This window comes from Syngnathus acus, chromosome 11, assembly GCF_901709675.1.
Source record: "Syngnathus acus chromosome 11, fSynAcu1.2, whole genome shotgun sequence".
In the NCBI taxonomy this organism is placed as follows: domain Eukaryota; kingdom Metazoa; phylum Chordata; class Actinopteri; order Syngnathiformes; family Syngnathidae; genus Syngnathus; species Syngnathus acus.
The window spans coordinates 6,910,151-6,927,185 of record NC_051096.1 but is presented as its reverse complement, the minus strand read 5'-3'; the positions used below and the strand labels follow the sequence as shown (position 1 = coordinate 6,927,185).

At 40.6% G+C, this 17,035-nt stretch overlaps 5 protein-coding genes and 3 non-coding genes across 9 annotated transcripts; 2 read left to right on the top strand and 6 right to left on the bottom strand.

Annotated features, from left to right (window-relative positions):
* The first annotated feature begins 256 nt into the window (after positions 1-256).
* On the top strand, positions 257-3,531 carry clic1 (chloride intracellular channel 1). Its single transcript, XM_037263231.1, has 7 exons — positions 257-423; positions 667-717; positions 2,063-2,172; positions 2,271-2,396; positions 2,462-2,568; positions 2,639-2,820; positions 2,930-3,531. Exons 1-7 carry the CDS (start codon positions 298-300, stop codon positions 3,089-3,091), a joined length of 864 nt encoding a protein of 287 aa, XP_037119126.1. The 5' UTR covers positions 257-297; the 3' UTR covers positions 3,092-3,531.
* lypc (ly6 domain containing, pigment cell) lies at positions 2,025-5,680 on the bottom strand. 2 transcript variants are annotated; one of them, XM_037263235.1, is made up of 4 exons: positions 5,421-5,680; positions 5,042-5,161; positions 4,573-4,809; positions 2,025-3,092 (listed from the first exon to the last, which is right to left on the bottom strand). In XM_037263235.1, the coding sequence occupies exons 1-3, from the start codon at positions 5,467-5,469 to the stop codon at positions 4,598-4,600; spliced, it is 381 nt and encodes a 126-aa protein (XP_037119130.1). In that variant the 5' UTR covers positions 5,470-5,680; the 3' UTR covers positions 2,025-3,092; positions 4,573-4,597. The 2 variants fall into 2 exon arrangements, with proteins under 2 accessions (XP_037119130.1, XP_037119128.1); XM_037263233.1 differs by lacking the exon at positions 2,025-3,092 and having other exon boundaries at positions 3,182-4,809.
* Positions 5,681-7,672: 1,992 nt separating this feature from the next.
* Positions 7,673-11,034, top strand: ddah2 (dimethylarginine dimethylaminohydrolase 2). Its single transcript, XM_037264396.1, has 6 exons — positions 7,673-7,792; positions 8,964-9,265; positions 9,675-9,863; positions 10,189-10,308; positions 10,372-10,515; positions 10,582-11,034. Exons 2-6 carry the CDS (start codon positions 8,966-8,968, stop codon positions 10,699-10,701), a joined length of 873 nt encoding a protein of 290 aa, XP_037120291.1. The 5' UTR covers positions 7,673-7,792; positions 8,964-8,965; the 3' UTR covers positions 10,702-11,034.
* A 231-nt stretch (positions 11,035-11,265) lies between these two features.
* On the bottom strand, positions 11,266-13,474 carry rps5 (ribosomal protein S5). The gene is made up of 6 exons (XM_037264397.1): positions 13,384-13,474; positions 12,649-12,752; positions 12,195-12,404; positions 11,798-11,926; positions 11,465-11,563; positions 11,266-11,373 (listed from the first exon to the last, which is right to left on the bottom strand). Coding segments are annotated over exons 1-6 (612 nt in total). The 5' UTR covers positions 13,385-13,474; the 3' UTR covers positions 11,266-11,304.
* On the bottom strand, positions 11,638-11,767 carry LOC119130885. The gene has a single exon (XR_005099556.1). It is a non-coding gene; the product is annotated as a small nucleolar RNA SNORA3/SNORA45 family (small nucleolar RNA).
* Positions 12,021-12,153, bottom strand: LOC119130883. The gene has a single exon (XR_005099554.1). It is a non-coding gene; the product is annotated as a small nucleolar RNA SNORA3/SNORA45 family (small nucleolar RNA).
* On the bottom strand, positions 12,481-12,612 carry LOC119130884. Its single transcript, XR_005099555.1, has one exon. It is a non-coding gene; the product is annotated as a small nucleolar RNA SNORA3/SNORA45 family (small nucleolar RNA).
* A 65-nt stretch (positions 13,475-13,539) lies between the features above and the next one.
* ppt2b (palmitoyl-protein thioesterase 2b) lies at positions 13,540-16,823 on the bottom strand. Its single transcript, XM_037264468.1, has 8 exons — positions 16,390-16,823; positions 16,079-16,232; positions 15,602-15,697; positions 15,405-15,512; positions 15,243-15,326; positions 15,086-15,170; positions 14,887-14,941; positions 13,540-14,774 (listed from the first exon to the last, which is right to left on the bottom strand). Exons 1-8 carry the CDS (start codon positions 16,585-16,587, stop codon positions 14,631-14,633), a joined length of 924 nt encoding a protein of 307 aa, XP_037120363.1. The 5' UTR covers positions 16,588-16,823; the 3' UTR covers positions 13,540-14,630.
* Positions 16,824-17,035: the final 212 nt, after the last annotated feature.

Sequence of the window (17,035 nt, the reverse complement as noted above, 5' to 3'; positions counted from 1 at the left end):
TTATCCTCTCACGGTCTGGAAAGGATTATGGCATTTCCAATCATTAAAAATGTAAATGCAAGTGTTTTAACTGAATTTTTTATTTTTATTTTGAGGTTGTTTTACAACTTGCACTTTATGCCAACTAGAACTCAAAGGGTTTATATACATTTGATGTTACACAGATGATAACCGATTAGAGTTACAAACTTAATGCCGTGAAAGGTACAACGATTTACATTTCCGAGCCGTGACTTAAACTGGCTTCTATAAATAACTACATTGTTATTTTTTTCCATTCTGCGGTGAGGTTTGCCGATGCCGGTGGCCTCCAGGAAATGTCGAAGCGGTGCGTGTGCGTTGCCCGAAGAGAGGACGCACCACTGGGAGGGGAAACTAGCAACAGCAGCAACAGGCGTCAGCGGCTTCGAGCAGCACTTTAAGGTAGACAAACACACACGGAAATACCATTTAATCCCCTCTTAAAGTCGTTTAAAAGCGAGACGTGTGTTTTTGACACTTTGTGAACTTCTTTTCTTGTTTATTTCACGTTGTTTCATATCCGTTCTGTGGGCTTGTTAGCGGAAGATGGGCTTGGCTCTCCTCCGGTTTCGAAATCCTTCTCCCCCGCTTTTATAGTGTCGCTTGGCCGACACTTTCAAAGATTTTTGACGTTTTCTCTGGCAGGAAGGAACGATGAGCGAGACAAGTGCGCCCAAAGTCGAACTTTTTGTGAAGGTAAGGAGGAGACTTTTCCCCCCCTAATAACACGCACGCACGCTGTGACGCGCGTCGGCCGCGTCAATTTGACGTAACGCGACAGTGATTCGATTTGTCGCTCATTAAATGTCATATTTACGTTGCTCTATCGTGTAGCAGGCGCGTGTCAATGTCACTCAGAAAGCCTGTTGACCCACTGGCTTTATAAACGACTAATCTCATTAAAAGCACATTAACATCAGACCTGAATCTCTATTTAGCATGCCAAGAGACACTTTGTTTCACAAGTTGTGCACTAATATGTTCCGCACAAGTTTCCATAATGTTTCCTCTGTTTGAACACGTGCTCTACTTTCCCCCCCCCCTCTCTCCATGGAAGAAAGATGCTGTTGTAATTTTAGTAAAATTGCCACTTTAACTTGCTTACCTCCATTTCAGTATTTTAGTTTTTGGGAGGAAATAGAAACCAAAAGCAGTTTGATGAGTGTTTACGTCTCAGATAGCGTAACTTATTATATTGTGGTGTCAATTAAGCTCTGATAAAGTATGTTAAAGAGGAAAAGTATTTCTAGGCTTTGGGACTTTGGGCAAGAAGCGGGCAACACCCTGGACTGGGAGTCACTCAAAAACAGACAACCAGTCACACGCACGCTCTCACCGAATGGAAACTTAACCTGTCAGGCGAGGGATCAGTGATGAAAGGAGACATTTTGCTCACATTTTAAAAGGTTTTCCAGGAGGGCTGAATGATTTTGACAACAAAAGAAAATATATTTAAAAAGATATTTTAAAAAATGCCTACCAAGTCACCAAAATGTTTTTCTTTCTATATTGTAGCCGTTGCTATTTGAAAAATGCATTCTACTACATTGCAGTGTCAATTTGACTAATTGTTCCATCCAAAAGTTCCCGTGTCAAAGTAAAATACCTGTGACATGTTTTTGTGACTATTGCCTTTAGGATAAAAAAGTTGTAGCATATTTTTCACACTTCTTTCTTTTTTTTTTTTATCCCAGACAAGCGCACCAAACCCCCCAAAAGTGTGCGCAAACTACAAAGCAGACACAATTCGAATAGTAGTGTTTTTTTTTCTCTATCTCGAATGACTATTGAAAAGAAGAAAAAGAGAACAAGTAGTTTCAAATACCCGCCCTTCCCTAAATACGCTTCCTCATTCAGTGAATACTCCCGTCGAACTCTTAGAGGCGCTAATGAGTAAAAATTCCTTACATTTGTGTATTTTATCTTTTTTTTTTTTTTCCATGGGACAACACTTAAGAAATAACACCAAATTTGAAATGACTGCTCCCCATTCAAACCACCTGTGGGATACTAAATGCAGCATTTTTATTTTGTCTTCCAGGCAGGGAGTGATGGCCAGAGTATCGGCAACTGTCCCTTCTCTCAGCGCCTCTTCATGGTGTTGTGGCTTAAAGGAGTCACATTTGACGTTACCACCGTGGACATGAAGAGGTGGGAATCTGTTTTGGGATTTTACGATGGACACATTTGCTTCCTCACGTTGTTAATCATATCGTCCGTCCGTCTTCCTTCTTCTCATCCACCGAAAGGAAGCCGGACATTTTGAACGACCTGGCTCCCGGTGCCCAGCCGCCCTTCCTGTTGTACGGCACCGAGGTGAAAACGGACACCAACAAGATCGAGGAGTTCCTGGAGGACAATCTCAGCCCCCCAAAGTAGTCAAACACATTTTGCAATTCTTAAAGGCGTGCTTTAAACGAGGGCTTTCTCTGTTTTTCAGGTATCCTCGTCTGGCAGCGCGTAACCCCGAGTCAAACACAGCAGGCATGGATGTTTTCTCCAAGTTCTCAGCTTACATCAAGAACTCCAACCCTCAGACCAATGAAAGTGAGTCAAAGGCGATAGATTTGCTGGCTGGGTGTTTGAAGAAACCTTCCGTTCATACGCTTGTGTTCAGATCTCGAGAAAGGCCTTCTGAAAGCACTGAAGAAACTCGACGACTACCTCGGCTCGCCACTTCCTGACGAAATTGACCAAAATAGCTCCGATGAAGTCACTTCCTCGTCCCGCCCCTTCCTCGACGGACAACAACTTACACTCGCTGACTGCAACCTGCTTCCAAAGCTCCACATTGTCAAGGTAACGAGGCTTTGGGGATCTTTTTAGTCAAAATGTACACCACACACTCACGCACACCTCGCTTGAAAAAAGTAGACAATTTTCACACAATACATTTTTTTTTTTTTAGGTTGTGTGTTTAAAGTACCGAAAATTCAGCATCCCTCCGTCTCTGTCCAACCTTTGGAGGTACCTGAACTCAGCATACGCCCGAGACGAGTTTGCCTCAACCTGCCCGATTGATGACGAGATCCACATGGCTTACGCTTCTGTGGCTAAAGTTCTCAAGTAGGCTTTGGGGGAAAGAAAAAAAAAAAAAAAGAAAAGTTGGTTAGAAAGAATTTATCATCAGTTTAACAACACTTTTTTTTTTTTCCTTTCCAGTTTTACCTGTTTCCTGTAAAAACCCTTCAAAATCATTTGCTCTAAATTCTACGCTATAGTGGAGTTGCAAAAGATAAGTCAAAATGCAGTTGTACCGTTTCTTTGTACTTTGGGGAGATTATGTATACAGACACAAAACTGCCAAGTCAGCTGAAAACTCATTCAGCTTAAGTGTCAATCTTTTATTTAGTAAAAAATATGCACACCAGCATGAACCAAAGTATTTGGGAATCACATTGAACGGTTCACACTCGGGATGGGCGAGTACCGACACCAGCCTTCTTTCACGGTGTCGGTACAACGCAACGATGGCTGCTACATTGTGGTTGTTTTAATCAGGAACTAATTCAAATTTTCTCATTTTAGCAGAGTAGGCTATAAATATGAAATCATTTTTCTTCTAATCTTGTTCATTTTTAATGTGCCCCTAAAACTTCTTTATGTGAATTGAGTTTACCAGTTAGCAATGTCCTGAAATATTTTGTGTCACATGTTACTCATAATGAAGAAAAGCAACAGGCTGTGAGTTGCCAATGTCGCAACTAAAAAAAATAGCGGGTAGTTTTCGACTGCTTGGAAGTTGATAAGCTTGAAGAAATGTGCACTTACAGAAAATAGCTCGTGAACAATGCTGTCAAGCACACTGATGGAAAGGAACATTTGAAATAATCTGAAAAGTGACTTCAAACCACACAAGTGCAATTTAAGAATCAGAACATATTTTTTTCTACGCTGTTTTTGACATATTTGCCTGTTTTGCTTCACAACTTAAACCTTCCCAAAGTGAAAAGATTTTTTGGTTTGTTTTAGTTGACTGAACTGTTTCCGACATGAATCAATTAAAGGGACAGTCTTATAATATTTTCAGGACGTCATTTTAGATTTCTTAATGTACTGTAGAGAAAAATGACATTTCAGGGACCTAACTCATCAATATTTGACTTTTTGTTTTTCACCTTTTAACTCTTTGTTTCTTAATATATTGCATGTTATTTTGATGACACCTATTTAGCTCCTTGCTAGTTTTAGTATTACCTTTGTTGACTTTTTTGTGTGTTAGATAATTAGCTGACATTCCAAGTTGACTTTTGTATTTCCAAGGCCACATTTCATTTGTGCATTTCTTTAAAAATAAGCCCAATAAAGTTTTCTTCAGAAATAAGTAGTGTCTGACTCTCTACATGCTGTTGGATTACTTTTTTGCATGTTCATGGAGATGAGAACTGGAAAATGCACAGAAGACATGAGATACCTTTTTATAGGTATGCACTTAAAAAAAAAAAAAAACATCTTTTCTGCTTTTTCCCTATTCATAGTCCCGAATTTAAGACCTACTGGACTATGAATATAATGTAGGCTATCATTTTTCTTTTCCAGTCATGAGCATACCACAACGTAAGCAGCGTCGGAGTTTTCATGCCAGCAGAAGTTTGAGCGCAGGTAGCAGGCAGAGTGCGGCACCTCCCCACTTGGTGGCACTGAGTCCTGAAGCCCCGTTACACAGGTCTGTATTGCAGCACACGTTGGTGTAGTTGAAATAAAGGCCACTGCTGTATTTCTGCCCGTGCACACCACACTGGGAAGGATCAGCGCAGCTTTTCTCATAGAAGGTTATTTGAAGTGCACCTATGGATGCAGAAGTGGAAAATGTTTATTTATTATCCATCAACTACTTTGCAGGGAATGGCATATTCATTTTTGCTCTTGGATCCTCCACCCAGAGAGAAAACAATCATTCCATTGTCTTTGAATCAAAAGGGCACACTGAGTACAGCAGTACAATGAATGTTTGAGCTTCAATTTGTGAAACAATAGAGCCATAGTTTTTATACACACACACAAACACAAAAACAGTCACCTCGTTTTGCCGTTGCAACGCTGGAGAGGCAGCGACGGCCATCCCCGCAAGGCCCGGGAAACTTTAGGCAATCCAGAGGAGAAATGGCAGGAAATACACATGTATAACACCTCAAACAAGCTGAAACAGAAGACAAATGTTTTCTATGTCAGTTATTGCAAATAAAATCTAAATAAACCAATACACAGGTTGAAACAAACCTTCTTTGACAAAATAACGTGCAGAAAGTTTGGAATGTAAGGAGTATAAGTTAAAAGCTGACATAGTAAGAAAGAAATATAAAATATAAAAATAAACTGAAACAGTTATCACATTTAACGAAAAATACAATGCATTAGACAAAATGTTAAATATTCATATGAATATTTTTTTTACTTACTTGCCAAGGGAAGCGCAAGTAGTAGCAAGAAAAGCTGCGAGACAAACATGATGCTTTCTTCCCGTGCAACTCTTCGAGTATCGCGTTAAACTTCTGCAACAACCTCCAAATAGTTGCCAATTTGTCGATTCTGTTGAAGTCCACTCCCCTCTCCTAATTCAAATTCTGCCTCGCCTCGCCCCTGCACTGCATTTTTGGCTCAAGCGCTTCTTATGTTGTGCGTCTCTCCAGAAAAATTTCAGACATTTAATCGAATATCATTTGATGATGATGATAGATGATGTTTATTTGTGTCATTTAATTATGACACAAATAATAAACATCACATTACAAATGTGATTGATAACTAAAAAGAGAAAAAGTTCCGCTTTTTTCCCCCCGAATTTAAGCGGAGGAGACAGGAGCTGGCGGATGCTTACCACGAAACTCTGACATAAAATAGAGCGGTTGAGAGGGCTGGTCATTTGTAATACGTCAGTACGTCCGCCATATTGGATGTATCAAGTCAATGAATGCAAGGTTAACCTCTGCCAAAATTATTTTTTGATAGGTTATTGTAAATTGCCCAGTAAAAGAAATCAATTAAAGAATATAACACTGCACCGTATGAACAATCCATTCATACACACCACAATATCAAATATTGTTTGGGACTCGGTAAATCATTCTTTGATATGATCTCAAGATCTTATCACAAAAAAAACCCAAATCATCAGTATCCCATTTAGCAATTAGACTGGAGAGAAACCAGAGGGAGTCAGAAGATAGGAACGTCAAGTTTAACTGAATTATCCTTAAATTGTAATGGGAGACATGAGGACAGCATGTTGGACGGTCTGCTGACTGGAGGTCTTGTGATGGGACCAGTCAAGTGGCTCCAACTGTTAACCAGTTAATTAGATGTGCAGAGAAGCACAGGATAAAGTCATAATGCAAAGATTCACACGGTTGCTTTGCTTGTTTTGCTTTAGAAACTGTGTAGGTTGTTATACACACTATATCTTATTAGAATCAAGTTGATAAATATAATGATTTGAATGTATTATTTTTTAAAATCATATTTAGTTACAGTTAAATATATATAATACTAAGCAAAAATTGATAAAAATTCAAGGAGAGACACGAGGTAACAGGAAGTCGTATGCAGACCAACACTGCCACCTTGTGGGGGTTTCTAAGTTTTGCTATTTATGTATCTGTTGTAGTACCAAGAATGTCCTGCGAGAGGCAGCATGGTGCCGAAGGGCATCCAGAGTGCTGGAAAATTGTCATCCCGCATTCATCACGAGGGATAAACTCCAGATACAGATTTATAAACAATTTTCTTGAAACACATTTAGGTATCAGCGCATTAGCGCCCTCTGCTGACCAAACCAATGGCTTTTGTCCCTCGTCATGCTTTGCTGCATCTACCTATTTATTGACGGAGCACTTCCAATGTTGCTTATGGATGTTTGGCTGACAGATCTTAGTGAACAGATGGTGTTCTTTAATCCTGTCTGTGCCCTCTACTTGCCATCTTCCATCCCCCCCCAACTCACTCATTCCCCTTTGCAATTCCACTCCTTTGTTTTTTCTACCACTTCACTTCTGATTTATGTGTTTGTGCTGTCTACAGTAACTCAGAGAGTCAGAAAAGAAGGTTGCAGTGCTGCATAAATCATAAAAGTAGTACCACTCTCTTAGTCACAACTGTCTAGATGCAATTTTGGCCAAATAGTGTAGTCGTTCATGTGTTTGTTATTAAAAGTGACATGTAACAGTAACCCCCCTACCTCCCCCCTTTCGCAGTCTGTAACGGTGCAACATGTTTACCTAACAGCACCATTTGACCCATTTGGGAAAAGCTTAAAAGATTATTTTTTGTCATATCAAGGACAAAAACAGATGACTGCTCCTGATAAACAGGCGTTAGTATACGAGGAGGAATATCAGTTGTCAACATGAACCTTAAATATGAATAGATAATATAATAATCAGAAATATTTCTGTGTTTATTGAGGACGTTCAATTGATCTGCAATTCCCAATTGTTTCAGATCGTAAATGATGTCAAAGTACACGTCAACTAACAAACCGGAAACGATACGTCAAATTTCATCATGAGCTTGACGCGTTCAAATTGAAATTACTTTCGTGACAGCACGGCGTGGCAAAGACGTCGTATTTCAATGTAAATCGAAACAGTAGCTTCTGTGAAGTGCAAATATATTGTTTTATTTTGAAGTGATTACAAGGAAGTAGCACGGTTCAACACAGAGGGGGGCGGGTGGACAGGAGTGAAAAGCAGGATAACGGGAAACGGCCCTGTTTGGGAAATCCATCCAACAGTGGCGAACGTGACCGAGCGTCTCGCCTCCACGCTTTGAAGTGGTAAGGAGGATTACTTTTATGGCTTTGTTTGTTAGTTTTTCCTATAATTTTCCATAGGGGAATTTAAAGCTTACTACGTGAAAGCATAAGAGTTGGGCGTCGCACTAGATTGCAGATTGCCTGCACCGGCGCAAAACTAAAACCACAACAAATGAGCGCAAATAGTTTATTAAACGCATCTTTTGTTAGGTTGATAGGTCAAATTAGTCTGTTTAGTTGTTTAACTTGAACCCGCACTATATGTTCCGTAGGCATGAGGTTTAGGTTACAAAAGTTTTTCTAAAACGAAATGTATACAAAAGTCTTCTGGACATTGATGATGCTTATATTGATAATTCTCACTTATTACGTCAAGAACAATAATTTAATTCTAACCCAGTCGTCATCAAGATTAATCTAAATCGGAAACCCTTTTTTATTCACACATGATAAAAACTAAAGTACTATATGGACAAAAATGAAAAACAAAGTAAGTGAAGCAAAATATTTTGTTTAGTTAATTAGGACAAACTAATTAACTATTGTGAAAATGTCTTTCATTTTTGTCGATTCACTCTATAGTTGAATGTTTGGGGTTGAGTTTAAATGCATTTATTTTATATTATAGGGCAATTGTCTGGTAGTTGTAGTCCTAATGTGTGTCGCCCAAAAGTTATGTAATTTAGTGGCAGCCAATGAAAAACGCCACCAGATGACGTCTCTCCTAGGCGACTATCTTGTGGCTCCTCTAAAATATTTTTATTTATGAATATATGTGTATATAAAATGTATAGTAAGGCTTTTTATTATTAAAAAAAAACCATGTATAGTAAGGCTTTAAAAAAAAAATTACCATGTATAGTAAGGCTGTTTATAGAAATAAAAATAAAATAATAATAATAATATATATACCGTGTAGAGTTTGTTTTATTAAAAAAAGTAACTCTGTATAGTAAGGCTTTTTTCATTTAAAAAATGACCATGTATAGTATGGCTTTTTTGATTTATATGTAGTAAGGCTTTTTTTTTTTTTTTACTATATATAGTCCATATTATTTTGTAAGAATGCACTATCTATTAAGAGGTAGAAAGTGTCTGCACTTTGTCCCAGTTCACTCCAACTCCAACACAACAGTAAAGACGTTGTTCCTCCTCTTGGCATTTGTTTGAGGTCTCTTCCTCTGCTCCACAGAGATGGCAAACATGTGCCCGTATGGCCAGTTCACCCACGCGGTGGTGCGAGGCATCTCGGAGAACTTTGGAAAGGTGGTGGGAGACAATGGTGAGAACAAGGATGTCTCAGTGGAACTGGCCAAGGCCCAGCGTCAGTTCGGCTGCCTGACGGGGGCGCTGAGGCAGAAGGTGGGCCTGCAGCTGATCGAGATCCCTCCCGACCCGGAGCTGCCCATGAGCTGGAAGGTAGAGGACGTGGCGGTGATCCATGGTGACACGGCGCTCATCACCAGGCCCTTCAGCCAGCAGAGGCGCAGTGAGGTGAACGTGCAGAAATTGTTTGAGCAAACACACAGCAAGAGGTTACTAAAAACCAAGAGGGCAGTTGACATTCACAGTGGTCAAGCACCTGCAAAGTATTGCATTGTCAACTTGAGGGGGCGGAGCTAGCAATTCAGGAAGCATGAAGGGGTAAGATTTTTTATTGTGGAACTAATGGATCTGCAAGTGAAATTCCTTGACAAACCCAACAAGGAAAGCATTCAGAAGCTTGCAGCTGTGCTATCATGTGAACACAACTTGACAAGTGAACATGAACTAAAAAAAAAATTCACCATCTTTGGACCATTGCCAAATTGAAGTTTGGCTGTGTAAACTGAACCAGTGCAGTGTAACAAACTATTTGAACTGAACCTCCCGTGACTGATCATTCTCCGTTTGTCTTTTGCAGGCGGAGGCGGTGCGCAAGGTGCTGGCCGAGCTCAACCTGACCATCGTGGAGATGGACGGCACCGCGGGGGACTCTGAGGGGGCCACGCTAGAGGGCAGCGACATCCTCTTCACAGGGAAGGAGTTCTTTGTCGGCATCTCCTCCCACACCAACATCAAGGGAGCCAAAATGCTGGCCGACACATTTCGGGTAAGAACAAAAAAAAAAGTGGACTATGGCGACTCATTCATTTTGAAGATTTTTAAGCCTCTAATAAATTAGGAATTGACATTAAATTTTTATTTCGAAATGTTTGTACATATTGCTAAATGCGGTTATAGTGAGGAATTCTATTATATGCGGACCCAAAAGCAGCTGTTTGCATATTTGGGGATCACAAATGAGTCATTGAACAGGCGTTGCCAATTGTTTTAGTAACGCCCGGTTCTCGTGCCATGTCAGTTACGCAGCAGTGCATAGACGGAGAGCTCAATGAGAACACATTAGCAAAAGGTTTTCCTCTGCATGCGTTCAGGACTTTTCCGTGTCCACCGTGCCAGTCTGCGGCGGGGTTCGACTGAAAAACATCTGCTCGATGGGTGGAGCCAACACCATCATCATCAGCAACAGCGACGGGGCCAAGAAGACACTGCGGGTGGGTGTCTTTTCCATATGTCGTGCATTCTGTGATTGTCATTCATTTTTTATGCGTGGCCAGATGATGGAACAGCTGACCGACCACCACTATGAGGTTCTCACTGTGCCTGAGCAATCTGCAGCTAACTGCATTTACATAAATGGGCCTTCCAAGAAGGATTTCCTGCTCCACAGGCCAGTGGAAGAATGTCCCGACAGTGTGGCTGTAAGTCAAGAATTCATGTTACCGAGAGTCTCGTAGCCATCATGAAATAATTGTCCTTGTGTTCAGGCGTTCCAGAAGCTGCAGGATTACACCTTCTTGCCTACAGCTTGCAGCGAGGTCGCCAAGCTGGAATCTTCTCTGTCCTCGCTTTGCCTCCTTGTTAATAAGAAGCACAAATATTTCTGATTGTCAAACCTATCTGCGTTTTGGATCCCTCAGTGCTGTCACTCTGAGGTAGGTGGGTGTCCTCACAGAATGTTTATGACCAAAACTGTTCACAGTGCAACCTGCATGATTTACATCTGTTAACTACTAAGATGTTCTGGATGAAAGAAACGATGGATTTTGTGCTTTGCAGTGTTGTAGGAATGCAGTTAAATGCTTTGGTTGTTTTTAGCTACTGGGGGAGTGGGGGTCACAATAGCCAAATGAAGCTTTTGTACACTTTGCTACAACTTTTGTATTGAATGTGATTGTAAAGGTGCTTCTATTAAAATGTCTGGTGAATATTGAAAATCACTTTAGGCTTAACTCCAACATGACGATTGATTCAAAGCATGTCTTAAGTTAGAAAAATCCTAACACTTCCGAAAACGTAGAAGCAATAGTATAAATAATTTAGCTTTGCTCAATTTGAGATATTTGTAATGAATGTTGCTCTTAGATTGGCACACTGGGAATTGTAAATGAGTTTTGTATAACTATTGTATCGCATTCTAATTAAGAGTAAGACCTGAACACAACAAAAGGTGAAGTGATGTACTCAAATTTATTGATTTATTTGAACATTTAACGGTTGGACTTGGCAACTCTCTCCAACTCGTCTTTCTTTTTGATGGCGTAAGAATTAGATGAACCCTGAGGGGAAAGAGAAAAAAAAACACTTAATCAAGGGCGCATTTGAGCCACTGCATTCAAGGTAAAGTTAAATTCTCCACCATCAACAGACCTTGGCAGCATTGATAAGCTCATCAGCCAGGCACTCTGCAATAGTCTTGATGTTCCTGAAAGCAGCTTCTCTTGCGCCTGTGCACAGCAGCCAAATAGCCTGCGACATAATGACACAAATTACTATAAAGGGATCCAGTGGGAGCAAACATGGCTCCACAAACGACAGCAATGTGATGTGTCAGATTTGGTGATTGGCTGGGCCACTCCAGACTACAGCCAATGAATAAATACCGACATTTTTAATCTGCGAGCACTTTAGCACGCCAAGACAACAATGCCAAGGTGTGACTCTAGCCTCGTGAAAGTTACATTCCATTAACAATTTTGTTACCTGGTTGACTCTACGGAGGGGCGACACATCCACAGCCTGCCTCCTGACTGTACCGGCGCGGCCAATACGGGTGGAGTCCTCACGGGGTCCACTGTTGATGATGGCGTTCACCAACACTTGGAGGGGATTCTACAACAATAGGACCATCAAAATGAAGTCATGCAAATTAAGCTCAAGTTAGATGCCAGAAGTTGATTACAAAAAATTACAATTATTTGACAGGTCATGTGTCTAAGCTGGTGATTGACTGAGCAACAAATGATGACAGCCAATGAATTAGCAGAGACTTTTCCTCTGCGAGCACTCTAGCACACCAGGACAACGGCACAATGTCAGGGCGTGACTCTAGCCTCGCTTTCCGGAGATGTTCTTGAAAGTAAACTTGATGTTACTGCACCTCCCCAGTCAGCAAGTGGATGATCTCAAAGGCGTGCTTGACAATGCGCACGGTCATCAGCTTCTTGCCATTGTTGCGGCCGTGCATCATCATGGAGTTGGTCAGACGCTCCACGATAGGGCACTGGGCCTTGCGGAAACGCTTGGCGGCATAACGGCCACCAGAGTGCGGCAGGTACTTGGCGTACTTCTCCTTCACGGCAATGTAGTCCTGCAACCCAAAAGGGGAATTCAACAATAGTTACGAATTTGTGATTTGTCAGCATATAGGGTGCCTATTAAAAAGGTCATGTATCTAAGCTGGTGATTGGCTGAGCCACTGGAGAAGACAGCCAATGAATATGCAAAGACTTTTCCTCTGCGAGCACTCTAGCACACCTGGACAACGAGCAATGTCGAGGCGTGACTCTAGCCTCGCTTTGATAACCAAAATGTTCAGTCGAGGCAGCACCTACCTGCAGGGAGATGTCATTGATCTGGACATCATCGGTGCTCCACTTGCCAAACAGCTTGATCTCAGGACTCTCAGCCACGGCCGGTGCAGTCTCCCATTCAGCCACTGTGGTCAGTAAATTGATTTGATTTTGCAGTACTTGCTTACTTTGGTTTGTGTGGATTTGCAAGTGCCATTTGGAGAACTGTTTGAAGCTTGCAGAGAGTCAAAACTAAGAATATGATAACTTATCTGAATAATCAGGTATAACTCTAGCGAGATATATGACGCATGACAGTTTAATCACTTAAAGGCGCTGCAAATAGTTTAATAAATTAAGAATCACGGATGAATGTATTTCCTATGGAGGGCCTTCTTTGACGCGCCTCGCAACGCGTTAGCCATTAACCGACTCTAAAACAAGCCACACCATACGCTTTTCTACAAATTTAAAAAGAGGGACTCAGCATCTCGGCAACAATAACAGTAGATACGTAAGATCAGTAGAGAATTCAAAGTTAAGCGTAGTTAGCCGCTCGTTAGCTAGCTTCCACATGGGCTAAAATGTAGCCACATGCTAGCGCTTAGCATTGTTATGCAGGGCCAAAAATCTTTCGTGGGAAAATACGACATCCCAATAAATTACTATGCTTGTCTCAACTTTTGGGGACACCGCGAGTCAATGTTGTATCGATTGACGCCGCAATATTTGTTTTGTGTACTCGAAAAGGCAACTAAAAATGTATATTTTACTCACTGGTGTCTGAAGGTCTGGTGCACACTTCTCAGAGACGGAAAAGGGCCTACATGCGGCGCTGCTCGGACATATCCGTTTGGATGGACACGTACTTCCGGTAAGTGATGCATGATGGGAAATGTCGTTTTCATACGTTCTAATGGGAATCGCAGGACATGTTTAAAACGTTTTATTGAGGAAAGACATTTAACACATCAGATTTGTCACTAGAAATCTTAGGACCTTGTCAAAATAGCTGTATCCATTCAGAATTTTAAAAAGTACAAGTTTTAACCTTGTAGAGGCAAAGAACATGAAATGACATCCCTTCAAACCATACTAAAGTTAAGTAAATGAGTTTGTACAAGCATATAATACATAGAATGCAAAATATTTCAACAAAATGACAATTAAAAGCTTCAAATAAATCTCTTCTTCCCTTTTCTGTAAAGCCTTTCCCTCTTTTAATTCAGCATGCAGTTAATTCCCCAAAGAAGTTTAATACAAGTCCCTTCAGATCCAGCAATAACAAAAAATATCCTTCTTAAAAACTGCAGAACAATTATGTGAATCAAATCCCTTGCAAGATGGACACACAAATAAAGGCTGACTCACTTGTATGGGCGAAGGTAAAAAGTGGCATGTGAACAATGAAGGACGAGAGTATGTATTCCCATAAAACTCCCTGACTATCAATTTAAAGTCTCGATCCTTCCGTTTTAGCACTAACACAACAGGCAGATTATCTCAGCACTTGCGGTATGGGACATGTAACACTTGAGGCATGAGAGGAAAATTTAAGGCGCCATCTACAAAAACTACTCATAATATACTAGCTGTGGTTAATGAGCAGAAAACATGGGAAACCATGACAACACATGTGAGAAATACTGCATTAAATAGGAGTAAGGCAATGGCACAAGATGACAACATCACTTAGGCACTGTAGTGTCACTTTAACCTACTATATAATCCAAAACTATCACACGCGAGAATAATGACTTCCTGATGAAAGAATGTACTCAGCAATTCTTTCTGGAGTTGCTACAAATAAACTGTGGTCCTAGGGAATAGCTTAAATGCTGGGAAACCAATACATTAATGGAAGCATTTGCAATTTACAGTTCATGTCAGTTCTTTGTGCCTTCAGCGTCTTCCACGCAATGAAAAGAAAAAAAAAAAAAAAACTACCGGTTATCAAAACAACAGTATCACCTCAGAATAACAACATGGTTGCTGTTAGACCGCAAAATGTTGTTTTTGTTATTCTAAACCAGCCACTTTTCCATGCAAACATGGAATACAGTTTCATTTGAATGCCACCAGACATGTTGGACGTAAGGAATCGAACACAAGAACAGGTCGCCACGAGCCGCCAGCGTCTTCAGACCAAAGATATCCTTTAAGTAGATCTGCATAAAAAAATACAGTTTTACTTCTTCTGGGTTAATACTAAAACGCGATAGTGAGATATGAAAAAATAACAGTGGAAAAAAAAAAATCTCAACGTTAGATTGTACTCACGCCTTGATGTTGCATCTCAACAACAGTCTCATTGTCATCAAAGAATCCAAACTGACTAAAAATATAAGAGCAGAACACAGAATGTGTGTAAACATCACATGGGTGTCATCTGTTCATTCACATGCAAAAGGGGAAAAAAACTACAGTATTCTATAGTACTTCACTTTGACATTAAAAGCAGAAGTAATGTGTAACTCACCTCGACTGCCAGGGAGTGATGACTCCATCGTCGGGTCCTCCGACTAGCACCAGCTTGTCAAGTCTCAAAAAGTTTTTCTTCCATTCTGAGAGATGCAAAATGCATTTATTTTTTTTTTATACAGAAGAATGAGTTTAAACAGGAGGAATTTGCTGACCTGTTGAATTCGGATTAGGTCTGTCGCTGTTGAGGAGGGCCAGATAATCACTACTGTTGGTGTACATGTCCCTGTGGTGGGGGTCTGAAGGAATAGAAAATTCATTTCTCAGCCTGAATGTGATGATGAGCATGCACGGCAAAGTTATTGTTTAATTCGCACCGTTCCAATAGTTGCAGATAGATACCCTCTGGCCGATGGAAGTATAACAGAGATGGTACAAGTTGGACTTGACAAACTGAGGAAACAGGTACTTCAAGTAATCGGTATCTGAGAAAACAAAAAGCAGGATTGATTGATGAGTTGGAGTAGTAACTAGTCACTCACCATGTACGTCAAACTTTTAAGAAGGAACTTACCGCCGTATTGTCCGGCCTGAGGCGAGGACAGCGAGATGAATGAGTGCACGTTGTGATCTGGCAACGTGGACAAGATTCCCCTGCAAATCAGTCCACCTGGAAAAAAAAAACCATTTTCCTTGCCAGGTTCGACATATTTTTAAAGAATAGAAGACTGACACAAAAAAAAGCATTAATATATTTTGTGACCTAAGTTTCTAAACATGCTGGTCTTACCTTACTGTGTTATCAATACACAGTAAGAAGAACAAACGTGCACAGGGAAAACCTGATAAGCTTTACTTTTAAGAAATGTCAATATGGACTGAAATTGAGAATGCTTCATGGGAAATTCCAAGAATAGTTTTCTTACCACTTCCTATTGTGCAAACGAGCACTTACAGTTAATGGAATATGGTCATCCAAAGGTCAGCTTTTATATATCACTGTAACTACAGAACATGCTTTTATCATCTAAAAGGAGCTGCACATACACACCTTGAGAGTAGCAGATAAAATGAACTCCCTCAGCGGAGTTTTGCATGATAGGGTAAATGGCCGTTTTGAAACCCTCGACCTGCTTCCACATGGGCTGCAGGCTTGAACCTCGATCAAACAAGTCAATCACTGTCACATTTGTTCCGGGATGAGCCTGAAACATATATTAAAGCTTTTACAACTCGTTGAATAATACAGTAGATATGTCGTGAGGTCAGAGCTGCATATGTACTCAAAGTAAACTCAAACTGCAGATTGTGTTTTCGAAACTGCCGATCATAATATACCAAACATCATCGGTCCACCCATACCTCGTGAATGAAGCCCTGGAGATTTTTAAAATCTCCCGAGCTGTCGAACAAGCCGTGCACGATGATCACCGGCTTATAAGCAACTGCGACTGTCCATAAACACGCACCGAGAAGCGACCATAATAGGCTGGTTATCCCGATGCTGTTCTCCCTTCTTCGGATGATCGAGTCTGTCGCCAAGCTCTTCATTTTAGTCATAAATAGTCGATAAAACTGCGCTCTATTAAAACAGAGACGTGTTAAATAATTTAAAAACAAAAGTTAAAATTCGCTCCATTGCCTGCACCGTCAGCCCTGATTAATACGACAAGACTTGCACATAGTTTTTTAACAAATATATGGTATTACAAATTAATCCCTTTAATAGCGACGCGGTAGTAAACAAGTCTTGCAGCCGAGCAAACGTGAAGTGGTTTATTTGTTCCGGTCTTTATTCAAACGTCACGTTAGAGATTACGTCACTTCCTGTTTTCACACGTCACAGATGTATCCTACGTACATGCGTTTTAGAGCTTTAAAACTTTAGATCAAAAGACGTTCAAGTGAATAAAATGTAATAATTCAGCATAAAAGCTTCCACAAAACTGTTCAAACATACTATAAATGAACAAGTAAAATGATGTCCAAATTATATTCTGCGTTTCTG